The sequence below is a fragment of the Pteropus alecto genome, unplaced genomic scaffold (assembly GCF_000325575.1).
Source record: "Pteropus alecto unplaced genomic scaffold, ASM32557v1 scaffold88, whole genome shotgun sequence".
Taxonomy (NCBI): Eukaryota; Metazoa; Chordata; class Mammalia; order Chiroptera; family Pteropodidae; genus Pteropus; species Pteropus alecto.
The window spans coordinates 12,438,939-12,465,905 of record NW_006494611.1 but is presented as its reverse complement, the minus strand read 5'-3'; the positions used below and the strand labels follow the sequence as shown (position 1 = coordinate 12,465,905).

The window sequence follows — 26,967 nt, the reverse complement described above, 5'->3', positions numbered from 1 at the left end:
TGAATGGGCATTTAGGTTGCTTCCATATCTTGGTTATTGTAAATTGTGCTGCCATGAATATTGGGGTGCATAGATCTTTCCGAATTATTATTTTGGTTTTCTTTGGATAAATACCCAGAAGTGCAATTGCTGGGTCAAAAGGTATATCCATTTTTAGTTTTTTGAGAAACCTCCAGACTGTTTTCCATAGCAGCTGTACCAATTTGCAATTTTCTCCTCATCCTTGCCAACACTTGTTGTTCTTTGATTTATTGATGATAGCCATTCTGGCAAGTGTGAGGTGATATCTCATTGTGGTTTTAATTTGCATCTCTCTGATGATTAGTGACCTTGAGAATCTTTTCATATGTCTATTGGCCATCCGTATTTCCTCTTTGGAGAAGTATCTGTTCAGGTCTTCTGCCCAGTTTTTAATTAGATTGTTTTTTTTTTCTTTGTTGAGTTGTATGAGTTTTTTATATACTTTGGATATTAACCTTTTATCAGATGTATTAACAAATATCTTCTCCCAAACAATTGGTTGTCTTTTTGTTTTGTTGATCGTTTCCTTTGATGTACAAAAACTTTTTAGTTTGATGTAGTCCCATTTGTTTATTTTTTCTTTTGTTTCCCTTGCCTAGGGAGGTATATCCAAAAAGAAATTAGAGTTTACTGCCTATGTTTTCTTCAAAAAGTTGAGATTTTATTTAAAGTATAATAGCAAATCATTGAAAGGTTTAAGTAACTTGAATAAAATAATATTTTTCTCTTTTATATTTGAGGTTATTTTTTAATTATTTTTACAGATTCTCATTTTATGTAAGTGCATAAATACGATCATATTTTTTAAGTGCAGGTTCTATTTTCCTTTCCCCTTTTTGCTTGTGTCCCTGTCCCATTGTTCTCCCTTCCTCTGCTCACATTATTCACCCCACCCACCCTCTTACTAACCAGCTATGTATCCTTCCACTTACCAACCTTCTCAAATATTCCTATGCATACATATATAAATATAATGTATACACACATTTGCATATGTTCCTGTATGTTTTATAAAAACAGGACCACATTTTGAGGCTACTGCCAGTATAACACAGAATATTGTTTTACAGCAAAATATACATATATATATAAAGAGTACACTCTAAAATAGTGATAAAAAATGTACTAAATATATAAATCAATAGTATAGTCATATATTATCAATATCATGTATTATGTACTGTATATAACTGTGCTCAGCTTTTATACAACTGGCAGTACAATGGGTTTTTTTATACCAACATCACCACAAACACGTGAGTAGTGAGTTGCTCTAGGAAGTTACAACAGCTACGTCACTAGGTGATAGGAATTTTTCAGCTCCATTATAATCTTATGGGACTACTGTCATATATGTGGTCTGTCATTGGGTGAAATGTCATTAAGTGGCATGTGACTGTGTATGTAATAAAGAGATTTATTATAAAGAATTGGCTTACGAAGTTATGGAGGCTAAGAAGTCCCAAGATCTGAAGTTGACAAGCTGGAGACCCCAGAAAGCTAGTGGTATAAGTTCCAATCTGAAAGCCAGCAGGCTCAAGACCCACAAAACGCCAATGTTTCAGTTTGAGTCTGAAGGTCAAAAATGACCTCTGTCCCATCTCAAAGTAGTCAGGCAGGAGGAGTTCCCTCTCACTCACAGGAGTGTCAACCTTTTTGTTGTATTTAGGCCTTCAACTGATTGAATGAGGGCCACCCACATTAGAGGTGTGATAGTGTGATATAATAAATATATATTTGATCTTTGTCCCCAGTTCCTCACATAAGGTTTTCTAAAACCCTTGGAATTTCCTGAGTGATAGGGATGAGAGGCGTTATCTTTTGATATTCATAACAGACCCCTTCAATGAGTTTATGCTAATAAGGTGACTCTTTGTGAGCCCCTAGATAGCTTCAGGATGGGGGCTGGAACCAACCATGTGTTAGAGGGTCAGAACTCTCAGCCCTATCTATCCCTTGACCTCCAGGAGTGGGAGAGGGGCTGGAAACAGAGATAATTACCAATGATTTAATTAATCATGTCTACATAATGGAACTTCCATAAAACCTCCAAACGACAGGGTTAAGAGAGTTTCCTGGTTGATGAACACATAGAGGTGCTGGGACAGTGACATGCACAGAGGAGGCGTGGAGGCTCCACACCCCTTCCCCATACCTTGTCCTATGTATCTCTGCCATCTGGTTGTTGCTGAGTTGTATACTTTATAATAAACCGGTAATACTAAGTAGAGTGTTTTCTAGTGGGTTATTCTAACAAATTATTGAACCTGTGAAGAGGGTCATGGGAGTCCTTAATTTAGAGCTGGTCAGTCCGAAGTACAGGAGGCCCAGGACTTGTGATTCGTGTCTGAACTAGGGGCAATCTTATGGGACTGAGCCCTTACCTTCTGGGATCTGATACTCACTCCAGGTAGGTAGTGTCAGAACTGAATTAAATAGTAGGACACTCAATTGGTGTCATTTGGTAAATTAGTGTGAGGGAAAAAATCCACATATTTAGTCTCAGAAGCGTTGTAAATAACATCATATAGGAGGGCAATATGCTTTATTCAGTCTGAGTCAAATGTTAATCTCATTCAAAAATATCCTCACAGACACACCCAGAAAAATGTTTAATTAAGTATGTGGACATCTCATCCCAGTCAAGTTGACACATAAAATTAACCATCACAACCATCTTACCCAGAAGTGGAACATTATCATATAGCATTTTAAAATTTGGAATACCTCCTTGTAAATTACAGATAATAAATATTGGCATATTCTGCCCCTCATTTTAAAAAATAGCTGTAAAAACTATCCTTAACATTCTGCATTATGCTAAAAGTCTGGAAATGTGATCTAGGAACTCTTCCATATCAAGCTCACAACAGGTGTGATTTACCTTTTAATGAACACTCCAACTGCTAGGTGAATATTTTGGAGGACAGGAGAAATGGTATTAAAACTAGTTAAAAAACTATTGTACAAATCCAAGTGAGAGATGATAGTGTTTTGTGCTAGGATGTTGAGAGTGGACCCAAATAGTAATTGTAGTAAGTTGAATAGTGCCCCAAAGGTCACCACACATCTGAAGAAATCCTCCGATATGTGAATCAAAGATTAAAACAAACAAAAGAAACCATGATGTAACAGACAATGAATGAAGAGAGAAGAAAGTTTTATTAAAAAAAAAAAACTTTAATATCCTTAGAGTAGTAAGAGAAATACTGTACCTGTAATAATAAAAAAAAAAACAAAACAAAAAAACAATGCTATATTTTTAAAAATCTGAGAACATGAAAGAGCTGTTAGAAAATAATAGAAAATTTTAAATCCGGAAGGAAAGTTTGTATTGAAAGTTATGGAAATCTCCCCAAAAGAGAATAAAGGGACAAAGAAAGGGATAATAGGCAAGCAAAAATAAGAAATTTAGATGAGCTTAGGAAATCCAAGATCTGAATAATATGAGTTCCAGAAAGTGAGAAATGAGAAAATGGAAGAGTGCAAATTATGAAAGAAATTCTAGAAAATCTCCAGAACCTGTAGTTTTTCTCAGAATAAAAGGCCCACTGCCCAGAATGATAAATTAAAAATGACCCATACCAAAATATGTCATTGTAAAATCAGATCACTGAGAACATGAGAAATTCAGATAGAATCGTTTCAGGTTTCTTATAAAATAAGAATCAGAACAGCATCGGGTTTTTCAATAACAGTACTGGAAGCTAGAAGACATTAGAGCATGCCTTCAAAATTATGAAGGGAAATGGTGTCTGGATTAGAATTTCATACCTAGCCAAACAACCAAGTGTGAAGGTAGATTAAAGATATTTTCAGATATACAAGGTCTCTAAGATTTGCCTCCTAGGCACCCTCAGAAAGCTGCTGGAGTATGTAAACCAAAGAAAAGAGACATGGGATCCTGGAAACAGGGATCTAACCAAGGGTAGGCAGCTGTCTATCAGCTCTAGAGAGAAACCCATCAATATTGGAGCAGCAGGATCAGGGTAGATGAGTCCAGGAGGATAAAATAAGAGAAGAAAGATAGAACTAATAGATAATCGGATAGGCTTGACTGTTTGGAAAGTGAATTGAGGCATTTTACAGAGCTATCGGAGGAAGTAGAAAACTTAGATACAGACTCGAACAAAGCTAAGAAAAAAAAATTCCAGGAAAACAAAAAGGAAAGCAATAATTATAGGACAGCATGTGGCTCAACAGTGAACAATGTTTATGTAGCTATAACAATGGAAACAACTGAAAATGGGCGTAACCAAAAATATGTTCAAATTATACATTAGCGAGATGAAGGGGAAAATGTGTGTGTGAAGGGTAATATAAACTTTCTAAAGCATCTAAATCTTCATTTTCCAGGACAATATATAACTATACCTTAAAAGGATAAATCAAAATCATAATATAAACATGTTGTTTTGAAAGATAGCAAATACTGTGAGAAATAGCTAAAAGGGTTCAAAGTGGTTACCTCTTTGTAATGGGACTCTAATATTAAAAGAAGTTGATCTACATTGTCAGAAAAATGAGGGAGTAGGAACAAGAAATTGTTGCTTTTCATTATGTTTTTTAGAATTATTTGATTTCTAATAGGTATACATGAACTACCTTGATGCACTATAAATTTAAAACCTTTAAAACCAGATAATGATCAGAGCTTTATGGGGAGTATTATGCCTCTTTCCTTACAGAAGACTTTGCAACGTGTGTGGCAAGAGCAAAGAACCTAAAATGTTAGTCAGAATCAATCTCAGTCATCACTCAGTTCAGTTTATAGATGATGAACTTGAGTCTCAGAGAAGGGAAATGACCTTCTAAGGGGACTCCACTGGGAAGCAGCAAATCAAGAACAAACCAGAGCCCAGGGCCTTTGCATCCAGTGGGATACAAGGAAGCCATTGAAAGGAATCCTGAATGTTGTTAGGGAATATTCACCAGAATATATAGTATGACAAAAGCTAGGTACATGACAGTGTAAAGTGCTACCATTTGTGCACAAAATGGGGCAAGGGTGTTATTTACATGCATGTTATTTACATCACTTTCTATTCTCTTTTTCTGTTTATTTTTCTTCATAGCACTTGTCACCATGACTTTGCTGTTGTTCATTTATTGTATTTCTCCCCATTAATATATAAACTCTATGAGAGCTGCCTTTATTTAGGAATGAAGTAAATATCTAAGTGTGTCCATCTTGCCCCAAAGGAATTAATGAAGAAATAAATCATAATAAACCTGAAATTTGCATTTTAGGAACTTATAATCTAAGACACACTAGGGAAATTATATATATCCACACACATATTAGTCTATAAAATGAATGAACGTTAAAGTCATTTCATCATATGTGGCAACCCAAAAAATAGAATAATTTCTAAACAAATATCTCCCAGTGCATAACACCTTCAAAGTAGAAACTATGAAAAACAGCCTATTCATTACACTGATGATTATAGCCTGTGACCCATTTTTCTGAAAGGGTTCTTACATAAGTTCTGGACATTTGAGCTGGGAAGCCAACTTATTGGGAAGCCAAATTATTGTCATGAAGTTGCTTAGTACACATAGATTGGAATCCAAGGCGGTGGGGACCACTGAAATGCCATAAATGGCATGGAGCTTTTAGCCTGATGTGTCCATCTTCTCCCTAGGGAACCCCTGCAACTGAGATAGGCCAGGGTGGCCTCTCCCTGGACAATGCTGGGCTAGGCTAGGCTCTGCCAACTTCTGCTTCTGAGTTTCTTTTGTCTTGTCTTTGGTTCCTGTAGCTCTGATGATCTGCTCATAAGCATTGTCTCACATGGCTCACATACCTATCTGCAGCTGTTCTTCAAATGTATGAAGATTTCATTGTGATAAATAAAACTCAGATTCATGTAATGTACATTCATTACTTGATAATAGCTCTTTATCATTCGTCTTTTGGGACAAAGGATTCTAAGTAAAAGGGGTAGGGTTACATGATTTTTTAAATATTAAAATAGGTTGATCTACATTCTCAGAAAAATGAGGATTGCTGTCCTGAGCTGACTATCTACTTCTGTTGTGATGTTAAACCAAACAGGTTAAAATACAATTAGTTAGATTTCTGCTAATCATATTTCAGTTCCTACATCACCTTAATTGATGTTGGAGTGTTTCCACAGTTTTGTAGTTTCCTGATTTACGACCACAGATGGCTAATTACATCTACTATGGATTTGACAAGCTAGGTTACTAAAGGTAATCTTAACTCCCTTCAAAGCTTTTGGGAATCTCTAAAGCAAAAGAAACAAGGAAGGAGAAGAGATTAATTCGGTTTCTAGAAGAAAGAGTAGGTTTTGAGATGGAACTTAAAATTTTGACAGCAGAATTTCAGAGAAAGCACTTTAGGGGCTGTCGAAATGGCTAAAGCTCATATGGAGGGACTAATAATCCCACTGAGAAGCCCATAGAATGTATGGGGCTAGCGTAATTTGAGACGAGGCAGATTGAATCCATGCTATGAAGGGTTTCAAACGCCAAGCTGAGGCGTGAGACCCTATGTCTGCGAGCATTCGGGAGCCATCGAAAGTTCTCAGCAGGTGAGTGGCATGACCGGATTGGCCACCGGGATGATGATCAACATTAAAATTTCTCCCGCACTCTCTTCTGACCTCTGCCCACCCTTCAGGCAGGCTTCGTGGTAGTCGTCGGTGGGGTTCTCGGACTACGCCAAGGGCAGAATCTTGCGGGGAGAGCGGGTGAAGCTTCCCCAGCCTGGCCCAGGCCGGCAAGCCGTCGCCGGGCGCTGCACCTGGGCCCGGCTCAGCCGCCGATTGGACGGCTCGGGGTGACCCCGCTGTATCGCGAGACGAGATTGGCAGCGGCTGGGCCGCATGTACCCCCGCGCTGGCTTTGTACCCGGAGCCGCCTGCCGGTGCTTTAACAATGGGCGGCGCGAGAGCCCGGGCTCTGGGCCGGAGCTGAGGCCGGCGCTTCGCGGCCGACTGTCCGCAGCATGAGCGGTGCCGGTGTCCCCCGCACGCTGGCGGGGCTGGGACTGTGAAGGCCGCGGTTCCGGGTAAGGGAGGCCGCCGTGGGGGCCGGCAGGCCTGGGCTGGGCGCCGGACACCGGACCCACCCGGCCCGGCCTTTTGTTCGCCTTTCTGGGGCCGCGCGATTCCGTGCGCTTCTCGGGACGAGGAGGGGGCGGGCTTGCGCGCTGGGCCCGGCGGGTCCGCGGGGAGGCTCCCGCGGAGGAGCGCGCGCCGGACTGTCTGCAGCGGGGACTCGGAGCCGTGCGAGCGTTCGTCCCCGAGTTTCTCCGCGGGAGGTTTTCACCTCAGGGGGGCTGTTGCTGGTGTCAAGTCTCTCCGCTACTCAGGGCCGGCGGGAGAATTCGAAGCCGGGACGCGGGGAGCCCGAAGCCGGTCCCACCGACCCTCTCCAGCTTTCCGGAGTACACACTCGGGGTCGCACGGTGGAAACTCAGGCCCCAGTTAGTCCCCTTTTGCCCGGCACCCAGTCCGGCAGTTTTCAAAATTAGCCAGTTCCTCCTGGGACTGGGTGGCTCGGGCCTTTGCTGTAGCGTTAGGGAATTGGTTTGAATCATGCCAGTTTTTAGGACGAGTCAGGTGTAGATGAAAGGTCACCTACGGTGATCTGAGGTCACACCCCTTAGCGAGTGGGCGCAGAGGGCCTTATGGAGGGAGCTGGCAGTGACCGCGTCTGGGGTTTGTCTTACAGACTGAAGTTGCCGCGTCTGGCCAGGCGCGCCTCCGGATCCCATGGAGCTGGAGGGGCAGTGGTGGCGGGGACAGTTGGCTGCAGATATTCATCAAGCGCTTCGGTACAAGGTAAACCTTGATGCTTGGACCTTTCCGTTCCGTGTCTTGCGCCGGATGGTAAGAATCTCGGCACCCTGGAAAGTGTGGTTCTTTAACCACTAGCTTCCAGACCAGAAAAGGCGAGTTTACTTATTTACTCAAGGTTAATTAACTTCTTGGGTTTTTTCCCTGGCAACTTAAATGAGGACAGGGGCGAGGGGGTCATGATAGTTGCGAGAGGGAAGGTGTGAAAAGACATTCTGATGTTCTTGTTTCCAGGTGGAACAAGGATTTGATATGGTATTTAAAAAGATGTATGCGCTGGCTTTTTATTGGGCAGAGAGGCCCTCCTTGTTCTATAGTTGCTGTTGTATGCAGCTGTTATGTCACATTTGTGCATAAATAAGTCCTTCAGCCTTTCCACTTGCTTGCTGTGAGACTTTGGATAAGTTACTTAATTTTCTATTTCCCAATTTCCTCATCTGTAAAATGAATAGAACGTGCCTTATGGGATAATTGTGAAGATTAAATGAGTTAATATTGTACATGTGCTTAGAACAGTGCTTAGCGTATAGAATGCACTAAAAAAGTCATTTGTTATTCTCTACTCCTGAGGCCCCAAATTTGGAGCTGCTCAGAAAGCCTTAAGATAGAAGGAGTTGGCTGCTGCTTCCAGCTGATATCAAAGGCAGAAAGTAGACCTAATATACTTAATAGCTATTGGGAAGAAAAATATACTTTTCTGGCACAACGCACAGTGTATTGTTGCTCTTCAGTAACAATTTTCTCTATGTCATGCTCAATAGGGTCAGTTCTACCTCTTTGATAACCAGAAGAGAGACCAGATCCAGAATTATCTCTAACTTGACTCAGTTTCACCTTTATAGAGAGTGCCATTTGTTAGGTATAGAAAATTAAGGAGAAGCAAAACAGCTGACTCTTTAATAAAAAGGATGCTGACTGCTGGAGTTGAGAGATCCAGGGATGATAATGAACTTGTATCTAAATTTCTTTTGACCAGGTTAAGTAGATTAGAAAACCTAATTCTGACTTAAATTGTTAACAATTGTACCCTTTTCTAAGGTTTGAGATTTCTAAATGCTGCTTATTCTGACATTCAGTCTCTTGGACACACTAAACGCACGTCAGTCCCCTAAGAGGTCATTTGCACCACAGAAAAGTCTCAACTATGGAATGGTTCTTTGGAATGTTAAGAGAGTTTGAGCTTTTCCACTTTGAAAGTTGTCCAGACACTTAGGAGATTGGGGGTGGGGGAGCAAATGTTGCCTTTCAGTTTTAAATGTTCTTCTTTTCTAAGTATCAGCTCTTTATCTCTCTGGTATGTGGTGAAATTAATTATGTATTTTTTTAATGACATGAAACTTAAAAGATTTTTCTTGGTGATTTCCCTGGTTTTTGATTCTTACATTTTATGTTTAATTTTAATTCTGAATTAATTTTTATCAGGTGAGGTTGGAAGTAGATTTTTCTGAATGATTTTGTGTATTAGGCTCTGGGGAGGATCCAAGGACTAAGACACAACTCTCTACAAAAGTCGCTTATGAACTATCAGAGGACAAGATAGTGCAGGCTCTGAAAAGAATGCCTCGGAAAGTTATCTTGAGCCATTTGTGGCATGCTATTCTGGGTTGTCTTTATTTTTTTAAGCATTTTGTAAACCACATTTCTTGTGATTTCATATAATGGCCACACTTTATAAAGAATTCATACTGATCAGTAAAACTTGAACATATGGAACTGGAGAGAGCATTGTTTTATAGTACATTGAAGAAAGTTAAAATGAACTTTTCTCGGGGGTGGCTCGTGGTTAGCACCTTTACACACAGAAGGTCCTTGGTTTGCGCCCCAGGTGGAACCACGGACCATACCCTGAGTGCGCCGGGGACGCCAAGCTAGGCCCCCAGTGCGCCCGGGGCTCCCCAGGGGCGCCAAGGTCCCGGTGCGCGCCGCAAGCCTATTGGGGGAGACGCCCCCCCTTCAGAGATCCAGTTCTTAAGGGGAAACGGCAACATCCATAGGTCAGGAAGTGGGGGCGGTAATCAAAGGTGGGGTGGGGGGGGGACTTTTCTCATAAAAAATACATGTTAATTCTAGTCTGTTAAGTAGATGACTTAGTTGGATAATCGTATGCTTGTTTATTTACCATACTTGAGTGCCTACAGTGTACAAGGTGCTATGCCAGGTATTAAGAGTGTAACAGTGATGGAAACGGGCATGATCCTTGCCTTTATGGAGTCCAATATAATATAATTAAAGAGTTATCTAGATTTAGGTCTTCCTTTGGGCAGTTGCCATTAGGAAACTATGAAAGGTGTTCGATGTTTAAATCCAAGGTTTATGGAATAATTGTTGTGGCTAGCATTGTGTCTACTAGGGAAGAGTAAAAATTTCCACAAATAGAAGTCCTCTTTAACCCCAAATGCCAGCTAAACAGTTTTTTTGTAAAATATAATTACTTTCCCCCTCCCCCCCCAAAAAAAATCCTACAAAGCAGCTGTCCTTTTATGCCGTGTCATCTTTTTCTTCTCATTGTTTTGCTATTTATACTACTGTCTTAGGATCTTGGGGGAATATTATCCTTTATGACAAATGGAAGCAATGTTAGCTTTGTGAGAAACATTAAATATTCCATGGAATTGTACTTAGACTTGTGAGTATTCCTTCTATGCCTTTATTTCCATCCTGGCTGGACACTTAACCCGTTCTGGGAAGAGGATGGCACTTGGGTTGGTGAGCTGATGAGGACTTGAGACTGAGAATGGACATGACAGTTCAGGTCCCTCTGTGCTATTGTCCCGTGAGATCCTGAGAAGCAGACAGGAACAGGAGTGTTCAATCTAGGGGATCAAGAATAGACATGAGAAGAAACTCGTAAACTGAGATAAGCATAGGTCATTTTCTCATCTTTGTGTAACTGTAGTACCTGGACAAAGAGAACTATATCTGACACCCCCTGGTAAGCACTGCATTTTATCATTTAAAATGATAAGAAGAGAATGTATTGGACACATTGTTTAAAATCTCCTAGTGATGGCAGCTTGGGGTTCTTGCCTTTGTTTTGTCTTCATGTAATAAAGTTAACATAGATAAAAATAAAGTCCACCAGTGTTTTCCAGCTGTTTCCCATCGAGTCTTGTAGACCTTGTTCAGGCCTCTCTTGCAGAAAGCCCACTCTGGCTTTCTTTTCCCAAGAACCCACCCCCGATCTAGGTTAGATCTCTCTCAGTGTTCCTGTAATGCCCTGTGATTACTGTGTTCTAACAATCTGTATTTTTGTTCACCTGCTAGAGAGAGGCTTGACACTTTTCCATCTCTTATCCATGAGGTTAGTTAGCACAGTGTCTGCTATATGGGAAATGCTCAATAAATGTCACCTGATGACAACAAAGAAAGGTGAAGTTTGAAATTGTAACTCATTTACACCATTGTAAAGATCTAGACATGGTAAAGGAGAAAAGAAAAACCCTAAGGGCTGCATGAGAAATCGGCAGGTGCTTTTTATTTGGAGAAGTTAATTTTTTTTCTTATCTTCAAAGAGCCAACTCCACCTAAGCCAGTGGTTTTTTTCCCCCCTCAATAGCATTTGTTTATTCTTTTCTCACTTATACAAAAATTAAAAACATAAAATGACCCATTAGCCTATGTCCAAAGTAACTACTATTAGTATTTTTTTTAATTTTAAGTGATATTTACACATGGTTAAAAATTTTTTCAGATATTATAAGAAGGATTAAAATGAGCTTTCCCCAACCCTCACTATTTCCTGATCCCCTAAGGTTACCACCATTATATTTTTCCCCTGGGAAAAATAAAGATACCCAATAAATTAGTAGATATACAAATAAAATTTTTTTATTGTTGATACAAGAGGTCATAATATGTTTGCTGTTCTGTACCTTCCTCTTACTCCAACCTCACTCAATTTATCAAAATTTTCCATATCAACACAGATAAATCCGCTGCCCTTTAGTTTAATGTCCACATTTGAATCAATGTCCCGTAATTTAATCAGTTCCCTCTTGATGGATGTCAAGCTTTTTTTAATTACACTTTTTGTGATAATTGTAGATTCACATACAGTTGTAAGAAATGGTACAGAAAGATTCCCCTTATCCAGGTTCCCCTAGTGGTAATTCTTGTAAAACTATAGTACAATTATCACAACCAGGATATTGACCGAGTGAACGTTTTCTATCACCACAAGGATCTCTCCTGTTACCCTTATATAGCCAAACCCTCTTTCCTCTCACTCTCATCTCCCCCTACCCTTAACCCCTGGCAACCACTAATCTGTTCTTCATTTCTATAATTTTGTCATGTCAAGAATATTAATTGTATAAATGGAATTATATGTGACCTTTGGGATTGGCTATATTCATTTAGCATAGTTTCCTGGAGAGCCATCCAATTGTTGGATGTAAAGTTTTTTATTCCACTATATTGCTATTAAAAACAGTGCTGTATAGGGTAAATGGTGTTGCTAATTTAAAGGGTATCTGCAATCTGCATTTAAAATTTTTTATATTACCTACTGCCCTCCAAAAGGTTATATTATCAACCTGACCAATAATATATGAGAGTTCCTATTTCCACTCTTGATATCATAAACAAAAATTAAGAAATATAATCTGATAAGTGAAAAACCGTATAATTCTTTAATTTTGAACGAGATGAAGCATCTTTTTATGTGTTTGGCCCCATTTCTTCTATGAACTGTCCATATCTGTTGTTTTTACTTATTGATTTGGAAGAGTTCTCTAAATAATAAATTAGCTCTTTATCCTATGTGTCAGAAATATTTATTAAATTCATCTAATCTCCCCTGATTTGAAATACCATTGTTATCAAACATGTTCTTCTATTCAAGAAGAAGGAATATCTTTCCATGTATGCAAGTCTTTCATAGTCCTTTGAATTTTAATGTTGTTTTCATGTAGTGCTGGCATATTTAGATTTATTTCTAGGTGTTTTAATTTTTATAGTTACTGTTGATGGAATCTTGTGTTTTCTAAACAGCTCTTAGTATGCAGAAAAGCTATTTTTTTTAATATTAATTTTGTAAATAGTCATCTTACTGAATTCTTACTGTTTCTCTTTATTTTTCTGTTGATTTTCTTTCTTTTTTTTTTCTGAATATAAATCCTGTCACCCAAAAAGTAATAACTGTTTCTGAAAGTGACATTTTTTTCTAATAGTTAAACCTTGTCTTTCCTTTTTCTATTTAGATCGACTAGTATTCACAGAATAGTGTTAAATAATATTACAATAGTTAGCATTAGAATGCTAATCCTTTTATTGTTTCAATAAATGGATTGAAACAAATGAGATGCTAGCTTTTATATTTGAGCTGTTTTTACCTCCTTTCATCCGTTATTTCTCCCAGAGTCACCTTTGTCTAGATGCTGTTTTAGCATCTGTCAAGATGATTGTGCATTTTTATGTGTGAATTTTTATTGTGACATAAGTAGATTTTCTAATATCAAACCATCCTTGCATTCCTTGGATGTACTACAGTTGATAGTAATGCACTCTTTGGATACATTACTAAATTACATTGGATAGTATTTCATCTAAAATTTTATATCTTATTAAATTGGATTGATATGTAACTTCCATTTTTTATTGTTGTTAAATGTGCATAACAAAATTTACCATTTAAACCATTTTTAAGTATACAGTTCAGTGACATTAGATATATTTACATTGTTCTACTATAACCACTGCCCACCTTCATAAGTTTTTCATTTTCCCAGACTGAACTCTATACAATAATTCCCCATTCTCCTTGCCTTCCAGCCCCTAGTAACCACAATTCTACTTTCTGTCTCTATGATTTTGACCACTTTAAATACCACATATAAGTGAGATCATACAATATTTGTCCTTTGTGTCTGGCTTATTTCGTGTAGCATACTGTCTTTGAGATTCATCCATGCTGTAGCATATATCAAAATTTCCTTTCTTTTTAAAGATGAATAATAATCCACATTTTGTTTATTCATTTATTTATTGATAGACACTTGGGTTGTTTTCACCTTTGGCTGTTGTGAATAATGCTGCTATGAATGTGGATGTACAACTATCTGTTTGAGTCCATACTTTTAATTCTTTTGGGTATATACCTAAAAGTGGAATTTCTGGATCATGTGGTAATTCTACATTTAATTTTTTGGGGGAGGGGGGCGGGATTAGAGTACTGTTATTCACAGTGGCTGCACAGTTTTATATTCTCACCAATACACAAGGATTCCAGTTTTTCCACATCCTTGCCAACATTTATTTTCTGTTTTCTTTTTGTTTTGATAATAGCATTCCTAATGGGTACAAAGTGGTATCTCATAATGATTTTTATTTGCATTTCCCTAATGATTAGTGACATTGAAAACCTTTATATGTGCTTATTGACCATTTGTATATCTTCTTTGGATAAATATTTATTCAAGTTTATCCATTTTCTAATTGAGTTGTTTGTTTTTTTGTTGTAGTCGAGTTGTATATATGAGTTCTTTATAAAATCTGAATATTAACCACTTATCAGATGTATGATTTGCAGATGTTTTCTCCTATTCTGTGGGTTACCTTTTTTACTCTGTAAATGGTGTCCTTTGATGCACAAAAGTTTTTAATTTTATCGAAGTGCTTTATTTTTTTGCCTTTGCTTTCGGGGTCATATCCATGTTATTTCCTTCTATTGTGTTATCTGTTGGGATCAGTATGACACTGATCTCATAACCTTTTCATCTTTGTGCTCTGGAAATACTTTAGTAGTATAAATTTTCTAATTTTTAAAGGATAAGATCGTATAATTCTGAGATTGAACAGTGATAATGAGGAAAATTTTAGTTGTATGACAGGATGATCACAAAGGAGAGATCTGAAGGGGAAACATAATTAGAAGATATTAGTGTGTGACTACTAATCTCTACCTTTCACATCCCTGTATGTAACATACTTAGAGTATGTCCACTTATCTGTTAATTCTCACCAAAAACTTTGAGCTTCTTGGAGGGGTTTTGTGTATGTGATATGGTTGGTTTTTGAGTAAGGATATTTTTTCTTAAAACACCTGATAAAGAAAACAGGGTTCTTTTATTTAAAACTTTGCTTGTATATACCCATTCCATGATGCAAGAAACATCTATAATTAGTCATGTCAGAGGTGATTAAGAATAAGAAGAAAAGTTTGATTTAAATTTTAAATGCCATTCATTATTCTTCTATTCAACTTTCTGTTTTTATTTTTCTGTTTCACTCATGGAAAGTATGCTTTAGGTACTTTTAACACTAATATATGAGAGGTGGGGATGGGAGTCATCTTTGCATTGTAAGAATACTTTTCCTACAGGCTATGTTAACTAAATGTTGTTCCTCTTGATTTAGGAGCTAAAGTTGCCCTCCTACAAAGGCCAGTCCCCTCAACTAAGTCTCAGAAGGTATTTTGCTGACTTGATTGCCATTGTAAGCAATCGCTTCACACTCTGCCCTTCTGCTCGACATCTTGCTGTCTACTTGCTGGACCTGTTTATGGATCGGTATGACATCTCTATCCAGCAGCTGCATTTAGTTGCACTTTCCTGTCTGCTTCTAGCAAGTAAGTATGAGTTGGATATACATGATTAGAAATTTATATTGTTTATAATAAATTTATGTAGAACTCAGTAAAATATCACCGGATTCCATTCTTCCAGTTTACTAGTATCAGAAAATTTATGTTGAATTTATGTTGGGCACTGTAATTTTTAACCAGACATTAAAATGGGGCTCTAGAGTCTTTTAAAAACATATGTGCCTAATTCTTACATCCTGAAAAGTTTGATACAAATGTGTAGGCCGCCCCAGATGTACTGACTAAGAATCTACATCAGGTGGCCTAGGGATTTTTTAACTTTTTAAAACTTCCAGAGGTGATTCTGATGTACCTTTCCAATTGAGAGTCACTGCCTCATTCAGGAGCAGTCGAGCTCCACAGGAGATACTTGGCAATGTGTGGAGACGGTTTTGGTTGTCATAACCTAGGAGGATGCTACTAACATGGAGTGAGTAGAAACGTGGGATGCTGCTAAACATCAACAATGCATGGGACAGTCCCCCACAAAGGATTATGTGGCCCAAAATGTCAGTGGCCGAAAAATTCTGTCTAAAAGGTACCATACTCATATATTAGATTACCTTCTACTGACTACATAGTGAGATGGCTTGCTGTTATACATGTGAAAACCTTTGCTTATGTCATAGACACAACTATGTAGTAGGCTGTAATGTAGAGTTCTGATATAGCAATACTTGTTACTCGGTGCAGAATGTATGTTGGGCCTCTTGGTGCCTCTTTCTTACAACATCTCATACCTCATTTCATTGCTTTTTTGTACCCCGACTGAAGAGAGAGTGAATAAAGGAATCGAAAATGAGTTTTTCTTCTTTTAGTAATGTGAAAAGATTGTATTTGATTTGGAAGTTGAATCCATTTTGTAGTTTTTATGTTATTCATGTCATTGCAATAGAAATTTAAGCCCCACTTCAAAGTAGTATGTAGAAATATCTGCTGCTAACCCCCACTTGATGGTTTGGTATCCAATGTGGCTGCTCTCTAAAGAACATTTTCACTATACCGTGCCACCAGAGTTCTTTCTATAACACCTTTGTGCTTTGACTGCAGATAAACCTAAAACCAAATGCAGACCTTTGTGGTATCATTTTTGATACTAATCTTTTCTCAGATTTTTTTTTTCCTATCCTATTCTTCCTTTGATCTGATGAGCTCAGCTACTTATTTTATCTCCTTGAAGGTCTTTTTATAAGTTATTTCACATCCTTGGTGGACCAGACTGGATATAAATAAACACAGCCCTAGTGATGACTTCCCACTGACTGTGGGTAAAAGTAGAAACTCCTTAATGTAACATTTATAACCTTTCACCTGGACCCAGCCACCTTTCCAGTCTCACCTTCCAACCCTATCACCATGTACCTTGAGACAAATTCCTACCAGAATACTATTTCCTGAAAATCTACATTTCTCCTTTAATCTGTTGTCCTCTAAGATCCAGACCTATCACCTGCTACCCCCTACACCCAGAAAGCCAGAGAAGTAATGCTAATTCATTTATAATTATTTTTAATCATATATATTTTATATTTTTTTAATTATACATTTATAATTAACTTTTAATTAAAGTTTCATAAGCAGCCATGTGTACAGTTTTGTATGTGTTTCATTGCTGGCTATGAATCCCTTTGTGGTTTATTAGTTTGAGTAGCATTGGAAAAACTCATACTCAACACATCAAATGTATGAGAATCCACAAATGGAATCCACAAATGGTTTCTTGTTATCCTACAGAATGTTAGTTTATTATGAGATCAGTTTATAGTAGAGAGACACTAGAAATCAGATATACAAGTAATGCTATTTTAAAAACTTGGGATCATTAATGAAAAATAATGTTTTGCCTGCCGTAGCCATCACTACTATCCTTTTACAACTTCCAGGCCCCTCCTACTCTATGCCTCTGATTCTTAAAGTGTGGTATGGGCCAAGTGGGAGACTCCTTGGTAGACTGAAATTATGAATGATATATAGTCAGTTCATAGACTGACTTACATTTGTGACTAAAGTTTACTTACTGGTAACTTATTAAATGAATTAGAGAATACTAAACTAGATATTCATAAACAACATTTTACTACCAAAGTTCACTAAGGACTCTAGTTGAATAGTAAGAATTCTGGCCACCGAGCAATGCTGGGGAGTGGTTCTAAATTCATACAATTTCTACAATATGGGGAAAAGATTCACTTTATTTGTATACCATCTTAGGTTGGTTGGAATGCAGTTTTCAATTGTTCTTATTTTTAAATTACCACTATTACTTTAACTCATACTCAATTTATTTTATTGAATACTATTTGATTTAATCTCTGTGGTAACATATAGTTGCTTTTTGCTCATTTTCGAGGAGGTAGGCTTTAGGGTTTTTATTTGCTGTGGTTCAAATATGAGTTGTTTATTACCTATTAAAAAGTCAGATACCTCTTCCATTTTAACACCCTTTTTTTGAGAAGAATTGCTTTTACACTGTTTCTTCTCCACTGGAAAGTGGGAAAGTGTGAGATCAGTATCCCCCAGGGTTTCAGCCCCTCCCAAGTAAGCAGTGGTCAAAAGAGTTCAAGCTATCAGTTCTATACAAGAATTCAAAGAAGCTGGCTCTTAATAGCAAGCTGCAGTCTTTCTTCACTTCATCTGTAACTTTGCTGCAACAGAAGTGCTTAGGATGCTTATAAATTGGTAGCCTGTTTTCAGTATCTGATAATCTGTTTTAAATTTGTGGAGTTCATTATAGTGTTTCTTTCATTCTTATACTCTGTCTTCTTATATTTAAAACCAACGGCAGTTCTCCAATTAGTTATCATAAACTTTATTCAGATAATGCTTCGCTTCTCACAGAATGATTGAATGCTGTATGTTTCCCTCTCCCAGCTGTTTCCTGCTTTGGGATGGGGAGCCTGTTATATAAAAGTGAAGAACAGTTTACAGCCAACATGACTGGGTGACTGTCGGATTCCAGTTATTAAATAGGTTGGGAGGCCCTTGGTATAGTTTGGTCAAAGATGGATTTCAGCTTTTTAGTTCCACGTACTAATGCGTATCCAGCTCCCTGAGTGTCAACACTATTTAGAGGTAGAAGGAAAGGGCCTGCAAATTATCTGATTGGAGGGTGGTGCATAGTATTGTAGAGCAGCAATTACAGTGATGTATTTGCCTAGGTTTGAATCTCTTGTCAGCAATGTGAATTTCAACAATTCTTGAGTCTCAGATTGCTTTTCTATAAAATAAAAGTAAAGACACTTATCTTACAAAGTTGTGAGGATCAAGTGGGATAATAAAACCACATAGGAGATTGAAATATAAAAGTTTAGAATCACAATGATTAATTCTTCCATAAGCTGTTCTATAATCTTTAGTCAAGGTCCCAGCTCTAAGATTCTGGCTCGTTCAAGAAAAGACTGTTTTATCTTGGGAAATTCTCAAATTTCACACTTTGATGTCTATACCTTGGCTTCCCTTGGCTTCTTTGATCAATGTTGACTTGTGAAGAGCATGAAAGCAATCTTGGAGATGAGACGTTTGATAATTTGCTCAAGGTATTGGGGAAATAAGAAATCATATTGGACTCAAGATGAAGCCAAAAGTGAGATTATAGACTTGTAGTAGTAAACATTTGTGACAAATGCTGGTTCTCCTTGCTCATCAATACTGGATTGACAAAGCTTTTTATTATCTGATAGGTGAAAAAATTGAATCTCACAGCTGATTTGATTTATACCTCAATTTTAATGAAAAAAAATGGTTTCTTCTTGTGAATTGCCACTTCCTGTTTCTTATCCATTGTTCTGCTAGACTGATAACCTTATAAATTTGTGAGAATTCTTAGTATACATAAGGATGACTTCTTACTTTGTAATAAAAGATCAAAATGTAGGTTGGCAGAGCTCACAGTGACATCTGATCCTTGCCCTCCTACCACATACCTGCCATTCTCTGCTGGCTTTGAAAACATACTAGTTTCTAGGGCTGATTTGAGCATTTCCTATAAAGGAAAGACAACCTGATGTTTTGTTTCTGTGGCCTCTAATTCTTTATTGTCTGGGAAGCAAATGTGAATTTCCTGTGCCCTTATTTCCTGTTTGGGGCCTTTATCAATATAATCACATGGCTTCTGGCATTTCCTTTCAATTGAAGAAACTGAGCTTTATGATCCGTATGTGGTATTGTGGATAAGTAGATTTAAAATACCCATATACATAGCATTTAGCACAACAAAAACTATCACTATGAATGCAGGTACTCATTGAACCTGTCACACATTTTGCAATCCTTTGATATCCATGAATCTGAGTATTTATATTCCTATATATGATGAAAAAGTTCCAAAAAACTTAAACTTGAATTAAGATCCCAAGTATAGTATTTATGCAGTGTGCAGTTTATTTTTAATGTTGTGAATTAAGATGCAAGACTTTCACACTTGTTATAGCCAAGTACTTTAGAAATATAGAAACCCCATAGGTGTTTAATAATATAGAAGTCTATCTATTTTGGTAATTGTTGTTCCTATATTACCCAGCGCAATACTTCGGTCTATCAGTACAGATTTGAGAATTCAAACATAAGTCTTCCTTTTGTTTTTATTTTTAGTTTGGCTCAACTTATTTGACCTTAAATGAATTGGCCAACCTTGCTAACTTGGTTTCTTGAGCTGTGAAGTTGGTCATACACAATTTTGTTTTCAATGCTGAAAGTTTCAAGGAGATAATATGAAACATTCTTGATCTTTGAACAGTGAATTATGGTGTATTAATTTCTTCAAAGGAACTTCAAACATGATATACACTTATTAATTTTTACAATATTTCTTTGAAGTATACTGCCAGTGTTGTTGCTGCTACACAAATGGCAAGGCACTTTGAAAGCCTTAATGATTCATCCAGAAGGACTGAACTAAATTCCTAGGTCATTCTACTGTTATAGGAAAGAAACTCACTGTTCTCAGTATATCTTTATGCAGTAATGATGTTAGATGACTGTGCCATAAAGACCACTTTAGTGCTTTGAGCTATACTGAGCATCTGGGCTGAGTGACCCTTGCCATGACCATTTGTTGTAGCAGCTTCAATGTATGGTAAACCCATCTCTTCTGGTTTCTATTGCTTTGGCAGTCATTCCGGCTCTTCTAAAAAAATGTTTTTAAATAGATAAAATTATAAGATTTCCAAGGAAACTAAATATATTGAAATAGTTATCAAAATAATAGAACAAAATTTTCATATAGTAATATGTAACATTCTAACAACTTATTTTGAACAAATATAAGTGTAAAAGCTACTGTGAGAAACCTATAATTGCAATATAATAGGACTGTTTTAAACCTTAAAGTAAAATAGAACATAATGCTATGGAAGGTAAGAGGCTTTAGTTATAATTTCCATTCTTGTATAGACCACCACGGAACAAAGACCCAAAGAGACTTAAAGACAATTCTTTGGTTCTGTTGCTGCATCTGAATAATCATAATAGTACTTGATAGTTTAAATTTTTTCCAGCCATGAGTTCTAGAAATACCTAAAATGAATTTTTTATATCTATGTTTGTATGTATATGTATAGCTATATCTATATATATGCTTGCTTGGAAATTAAAATGTAAGGTAGCATTTATTCTATCGAAAAATTATTCTGAGGCTGGAGAGGGAATCCTGTTCCTCAGCTTGTACATGTGGATAAGTATTTCCTGAAAAGAAGTGAATGCCTAAAATAATGAAGTTCTGCCATCAGAATGTCTTTATTCCTATTCTGCTTTGAGTAAGGGGATATAAAAGTGCATATAAAGTCTCCCCCACCCCCTCTTTATTTTTTATTTTTTTGGTAACAGATTAGCTAGGTTTTTGTTTTCAATTCAGAAAAAGAGGGATAGTTTTTTTGTGGAATGATAATGCTTGTATTACGTATTTACCCAGTTTTTCCCCAGATCTCTCTCTCTCTGGAATGTGATTGTGCTGAAAATAGGCCAAGATGAAACTCTTGAAGTTTAGCTATTTCTGATTTCAAATAACTTTATGGCATTAAGTTCTCTAAACTTTCTTTTATTTGAAAATAATTCTTTTACCAACTACTACTGCCTCTCCCCGCCCCCTCCCACCCCAGAAAGAAATTTTCTGAAAAGATTCAGCTGGTGAGATTTGAGAGTTCTTTTCCATTAACATATGACTTTTTTCATTACACAATAGGACATAGATCAAAATGTTTACATGTTCCTTTTTTTTTTTTTATTGGGGGTAGGGGATGGAGGTATTGGGAGATAAAACATGCAAATATAAGAACCACAGACTTTTGATACTATTGTATCTGCCCAAGGTAGAGAAAAGAATGTCTTTGGATCTAAATCTTTGCAGTAAGACAGCAAATCTCATTTAAGTGACTAGACCTATAATGTTCACTTGCCTAACATTTTCTCTCTATTTTTTTCCCTTTCCTTATAAGGTAAATTTGAAGAAAAAGAAGATAGTGTGCCTAAGCTAGAGCAGCTCAACAGCCTGGGTTGTATGACTAATATGAATCTAGTATTAACAAAACAAAATTTGCTACATATGGAACTATTATTATTAGAAACCTTTCAGTGGAACCTTTGCCTTCCAACAGCTGCCCATTTCATCGAGTATTATCTCTCCGAAGCAGTACATGAAACAGATCTTCATGATGGCTGGCCAATGATTTGTTTGGAAAAAACTAAACTCTACATGGCCAAGTATGCAGATTACTTCCTGGAAGTATCTTTGCAAGGTGAGTCATTGTGGATACCAGTAAGTGACTTGTGAGCTTGTGACTTATGTGTTCTGTTTCTTAAGTTCATTTTTGATGTCTCCACAGATTATGCCTTTCTAAATTATGCACCTTCTTTAGTAGCTGCTGCATGTGTGGCTTCTTCAAGGATTATACTTCGTCTTTCTCCAACGTGGCCTACAAGACTGCATCGTCTTACTGCTTACACCTGGGATTTCTTAGTGCAGTGCATTGAACGGCTATTGATGTAAGCCTCTTTGTTTTTGTGTTTATAATTTCTCATTAATATTTTTCTTCATGTATAAGAGGCCCTTAAAGCAACTTCTCAAAAGCACAGAGCTTTTAGGGGATTTGCTCCAACAGCTGCCATGAATAAGCTGCTGTAATCCAGGTATAGGTTGTCATTGATATTGAGTCTGAGTACCTGACAAGAAAAGGAGCTGCTTGTATGTGAGCCCATGATTCCAAAATCAGTCCAAGCAAATCTTGCCTTGGTCCCCATTTCCGCATCTTTGAATTGTTAGGCTCCAGGATGTTACCAGAGTAGCAACCGCATTTAGGTGTTTATTGTGGACATATCTCCCAAGCTGGACACAGCCCTTAAAGCTACCAGCAGCCAGTTCCCAAGGTTTGTAGCAAGGGAAAGAACTTTTAGAAGGATAAGAGTGAGATCTCACTATTCTTGGAATTACGGTGATAGTGACTCCTGTCTAGGCAGTCGGACAGTCCATAGTCAGCTATTGAGGAGTTGGGCATGGTACGTGATTTTTCTTACAAATTCTTCTCAAGGAATATTAACAGTTTCCTTTCTCTCCATGTCGCAGTGCTCATGATAATGATGTGAAAGAAGCAAACAAACAAAGAGGACAGGCAGGACCTCAGCCAGCACAGCTAAGTGTGTTCCAGACAGCCTCCCAGCCCTCACGGCCAGTTCACTTTCAGCAACCTCAGTATCTCCATCAGACTCATCAGACCTCACTGCAGTATCGCCATCCTGTGTCAGAACAACCAAGCTGTCAGCAGATTGTATCTACTACACACACCTCATCTTATACACTACAGACATGTCCTGCTGGCTTCCAAACTAGTGTTCAGGGCCTTGGGCACGTGCAGACTGGTGTTGGGATGTCACTGGCAATACCAGTAGAAGTTAAGCCCTGTCTGAATGTTTCTTATAACCGGAGTTACCAGATAAATGAACATTACCCTTGCATCACTCCATGTTTTGAAAGGTGATTTTATGCGAAGGTAACACCTGATCCAAACTGTTTAGTGACTTGAAGCTCTTGGGGCAATCTTTTGGTAAGCTTCTCTAAAGGGATTCAAATTGCATCAGAACTCTTCAGATACTAGCACCAGGAAGACTGAATATCCTTTTGAATGCACCATGAGTACCCGGGAGGACTAAGCAAACACTGCAAATACTTTAACAGTATGTATGTCAAATTCTCTTAAATCCCTATATGACAGAAATTTCAAGCCCCAGATGATGGTCCAGATATTTCAAAAATATTCAGAAATGCAACAGAAAATCTGGACAGATTCTAATTCACTGTTTTAAGATTTGACCTGTGGTGGGCTCTGGGCCTAATTTGGCTTATATGTCAGAGATTAATATTTGTCTGTGGACTTGCCAAACAGTCTTTTTATGAAGGAAAGTTACAGTATTAATTTTTGGAGACGTCCTTTTTTTATTCTGCAGTTTTGAGTTATATTTTTGATCTACAAATGAATTTTTGACTAAGTTTAAACTCATGAATTGCTATGCTATACTGATCTGTGCAGTAAAAAAAAAAAAATTTTTTTTTAGATGACTGTATAACTTCCTTTCACAGATAGTATAGGGGTCTGGATTTATTTACTAAAATTAAGGGTGGAGTAGATCTCATCTTAAAATCATGGTCATAAATTTTGTTGGGTTTTTTTCCCCATAAGTGATCAACCTCAAATCTTTAGACTTAAAACACATTAACTCAGGGAATTTGTACTACTTGGAAACACTTAACTGTAATGCAACATGTTTTGGGAATGTTATAGTATGAACTACCTTTATAACATAGGTTAAAACACTCCTGCTGGATGTGTTTTCAAATGAGAACATAGTTGTAGCCCAGAATGAATGAAATGATGTTTTCTAACATTCATAATACATATATAGGTTTTGCATTTCTCAGTGCAATCAATGATTTATACTCAGATTTGATATTACTCTAAAAAGATTTTTTCAAGGAAAGATAACTATAAAATGTCAATACTAGAATAAAGTCCTGTAGGGTTTTTTTAAGTGGAATGTGGCCAGGGTAGTTCTCAGGTTGTGCTAGAGCAGCACTTTGTTATGTGTAAGACAGGTTTTATAAGCAGCCGTTGAATCAGTTTAACTAGGCAGAGGTACTGCTTACCAAATTCAGTAGCCATTTTCATTAGATTGGCCCCAGAACTGCCCTGGGACATTTCACTGTACTGGTAATGAGTGAAAACAGCAATAATAAATCATTATAGGAAGGGCAATTTGGGGGTAAAGAGTTCAGAGTAGTAAACGTAAAAAGTAAAAATTTAAAAAAATCATTGTAATAACTAAAACTATACATTGTGCTCTTAACTGTGGGAGAAGAGAGATTTGGTGAAGGGAAGCTTTCTGATTTAAAAATTCGTAAGGTCTGTCTTTTTCTTTGTGTTTTTTAAAGATAGCACTTGAATAGAAGGGAAATTGCATGGCAGGTATGTGACTGCCACAATATGCATTGAAGACAAACTTATTATAAAGATGTTGTGGGTATGCAGCAGGAGTCTCTGTAAGCAAGCCAAATGGCTTCTGTTAGGAAGGGAAAGGACTCAGTACAGTAATAAAATGATCTAGATGGTTCCAGTGGATAAATGTGGGTGGGTGACTTCTGCCAGCATGAATTCTTAGGGAATGTCCCTTTCCTTAAAAGAAAGGTAACTTTTATAGAATACATAGGGCATGATATGGATTTATTAGTCTGGTAGATCAAAATAAACCACTCAGGTAAGAACACTCACTCATGGCAGTTTTCAAGCATGAAAATTGTTTTCTGAAAGTACCACTTTTCCTCTTTATAGATGGCTGCTAATTGGATTTTGGTAGTTCTTACCTCAAGAGAACTTGAATTATTTGGGGGAAAGTAGATTCAAAAGGAATATATCTTTCACATTCACATTCAGAACCCAGAAACCTGGAGTCCAATTTTCAGTATTTTAACTACCTCAATAGTACTATGAATGTAAAATATTGGGATAGAGATCCCAACTTGAAACAACAACCGGTGCCTATGGTAATTTAATGTCTTGTCAAATGCTTTTATTGGTTGGTTTAAATGTCATTCTTGTTATAGAAGAATATGCCTTTTTTAAAAGCTTATAATAACACTTTCCCAGTTTATATTTTAAAAAGCTAAAGAACACTGGATTAATCTTTTTGGGGGGCGTAGAATAAAATAATTGGTTACTATTGCTGCATACCCAGGGTAGGGTGGGATGGAGTGAATGGAGAACCAGAACTATTTTAAAAACATTAGGTTTCAGTATAAATACGACTCACAACTGCTAGCTTTGGAGGATGTGGGTGGGGGGAGTTATGTGGGGTTTGTTTTGTTTTAATTTATTGATTAGTCTTTAAAGTAGGTCTTTTTTTTGTTTGTTTTTTTTTTGAGATTACCAGACCATCATTAAACATGTACTGTGAAGAGATTAATGATATGTATGAAGGGCTTTACCAAAGTCCACAAAATAAACACTACTCAAGTACAGACTGCAAACCAAAATGTATCTGTTATGACATTAATTGCAAATGGCAAGTATGGTGCTAAAGTCTACACCAATGGAATTAGATGAGTGCTATGCACTTAATTTTAAAATAAAACTAGTTTTCAGTAAAATGGTTTTGGTGTTTTGTTTTAAGTATAAATTTGATGTATACTTGCAGCTTCATTGAACCATGTCATCATGTAAGTCAGACGTGGCATCATAATTATACTTATTAAGAACCATCCAGATGTAGAAGATAATTGCACTGGTAGGAAACATTTGTCCATTCATTATGTATTCCATACTGAGCATCAAAGCCCACAAAAGCATATTGGACACAGCTTTGGACTTTTTGAGCTTAAAATCAGTTGTTAGTACGTTAGCAATTGCAGCTTCTAATTTATTAAACAATGAAAGCTTCAGAAAATCTGAAGTCTGATCTCAAAAGCAGGGACACTTTTTAAGGGGATGATAAGGAACAGGGTCAACAATGAGTGATAATGGTCTGTTCACCTATGTACAAATATCATTTGCTACTTAATCCAACTTAAAACTTATCAGATAGAATTTGTTTTGAAGAGTAAAATTTTAAAAGGTTTGTATGTGTGGGTTAGGAATTTGTACTCCTAAAAAGCATCTTTTAAATTAGTCCTGTATATTGTTAGTTGCTCGTGGCACTGTGGCAGGGTTTAGCAACAGCTCTCAAGAGAGTTGGTTAGTATACCTTGTTCTTTAAGCCTGAATTTAAGAAAAAGCAAGAAGCATTCCAAACCAGGACAGGCAGCTTTACATTGAGGCAATTGTGAACCCCATGTGACAAGTTGTTAATCATCAACTGTCTTCTCAAGCACATGGTAAAAGACTTAACCTCCCTAGCCTCAAGCAGCATATATTTAGTTTGGTATGATGGCACACTTGAAGAAATTGGGATGTTGGAGTCTGGAACTCAGTTCAAAATTATCTTGGTTTAGGGAATCACTCAATATCCATTTTAAAATGCCTTATTTAAAAAAAAAATCTATATATCTACCCAACTTGG

General features: G+C 37.2%; 1 protein-coding gene across 2 annotated transcripts; it reads left to right on the top strand.

The window, feature by feature from the left end:
• The first annotated feature begins 6,770 nt into the window (after positions 1 to 6,770).
• Positions 6,771 to 26,059, top strand: CCNJ (cyclin J). Of its 2 annotated transcripts, none has more exons than XM_015599993.2 (6): positions 6,771 to 7,060; positions 7,726 to 7,835; positions 15,207 to 15,417; positions 21,864 to 22,163; positions 22,287 to 22,410; positions 22,988 to 26,059. In XM_015599993.2, the coding sequence occupies exons 2-6, from the start codon at positions 7,767 to 7,769 to the stop codon at positions 23,397 to 23,399; spliced, it is 1,116 nt and encodes a 371-aa protein (XP_015455479.1). In that variant the 5' UTR covers positions 6,771 to 7,060; positions 7,726 to 7,766; the 3' UTR covers positions 23,400 to 26,059. The 2 variants fall into 2 exon arrangements, with proteins under 2 accessions (XP_015455479.1, XP_006925989.1); XM_006925927.2 differs by having other exon boundaries at positions 22,251 to 22,410.
• The last annotated feature ends 908 nt before the right edge of the window (positions 26,060 to 26,967 follow it).

Excerpts from the sequence above, each read along its gene's own strand:
- CCNJ (XM_006925927.2), top strand. The coding sequence starts at position 7,767 with ATGGAGCTGGAGGGGCAGTGGTGGCGGGGACAGTTGGCTGCAGATATT. Across the intron at positions 7,836-15,206 it reads ATCAAGCGCTTCGGTACAAG|GAGCTAAAGTTGCCCTCCTA; the intron begins GTAAACCTTGAT and ends CTCTTGATTTAG. Across the intron at positions 15,418-21,863 it reads TTCCTGTCTGCTTCTAGCAA|GTAAATTTGAAGAAAAAGAA; the intron begins GTAAGTATGAGT and ends TTTCCTTATAAG.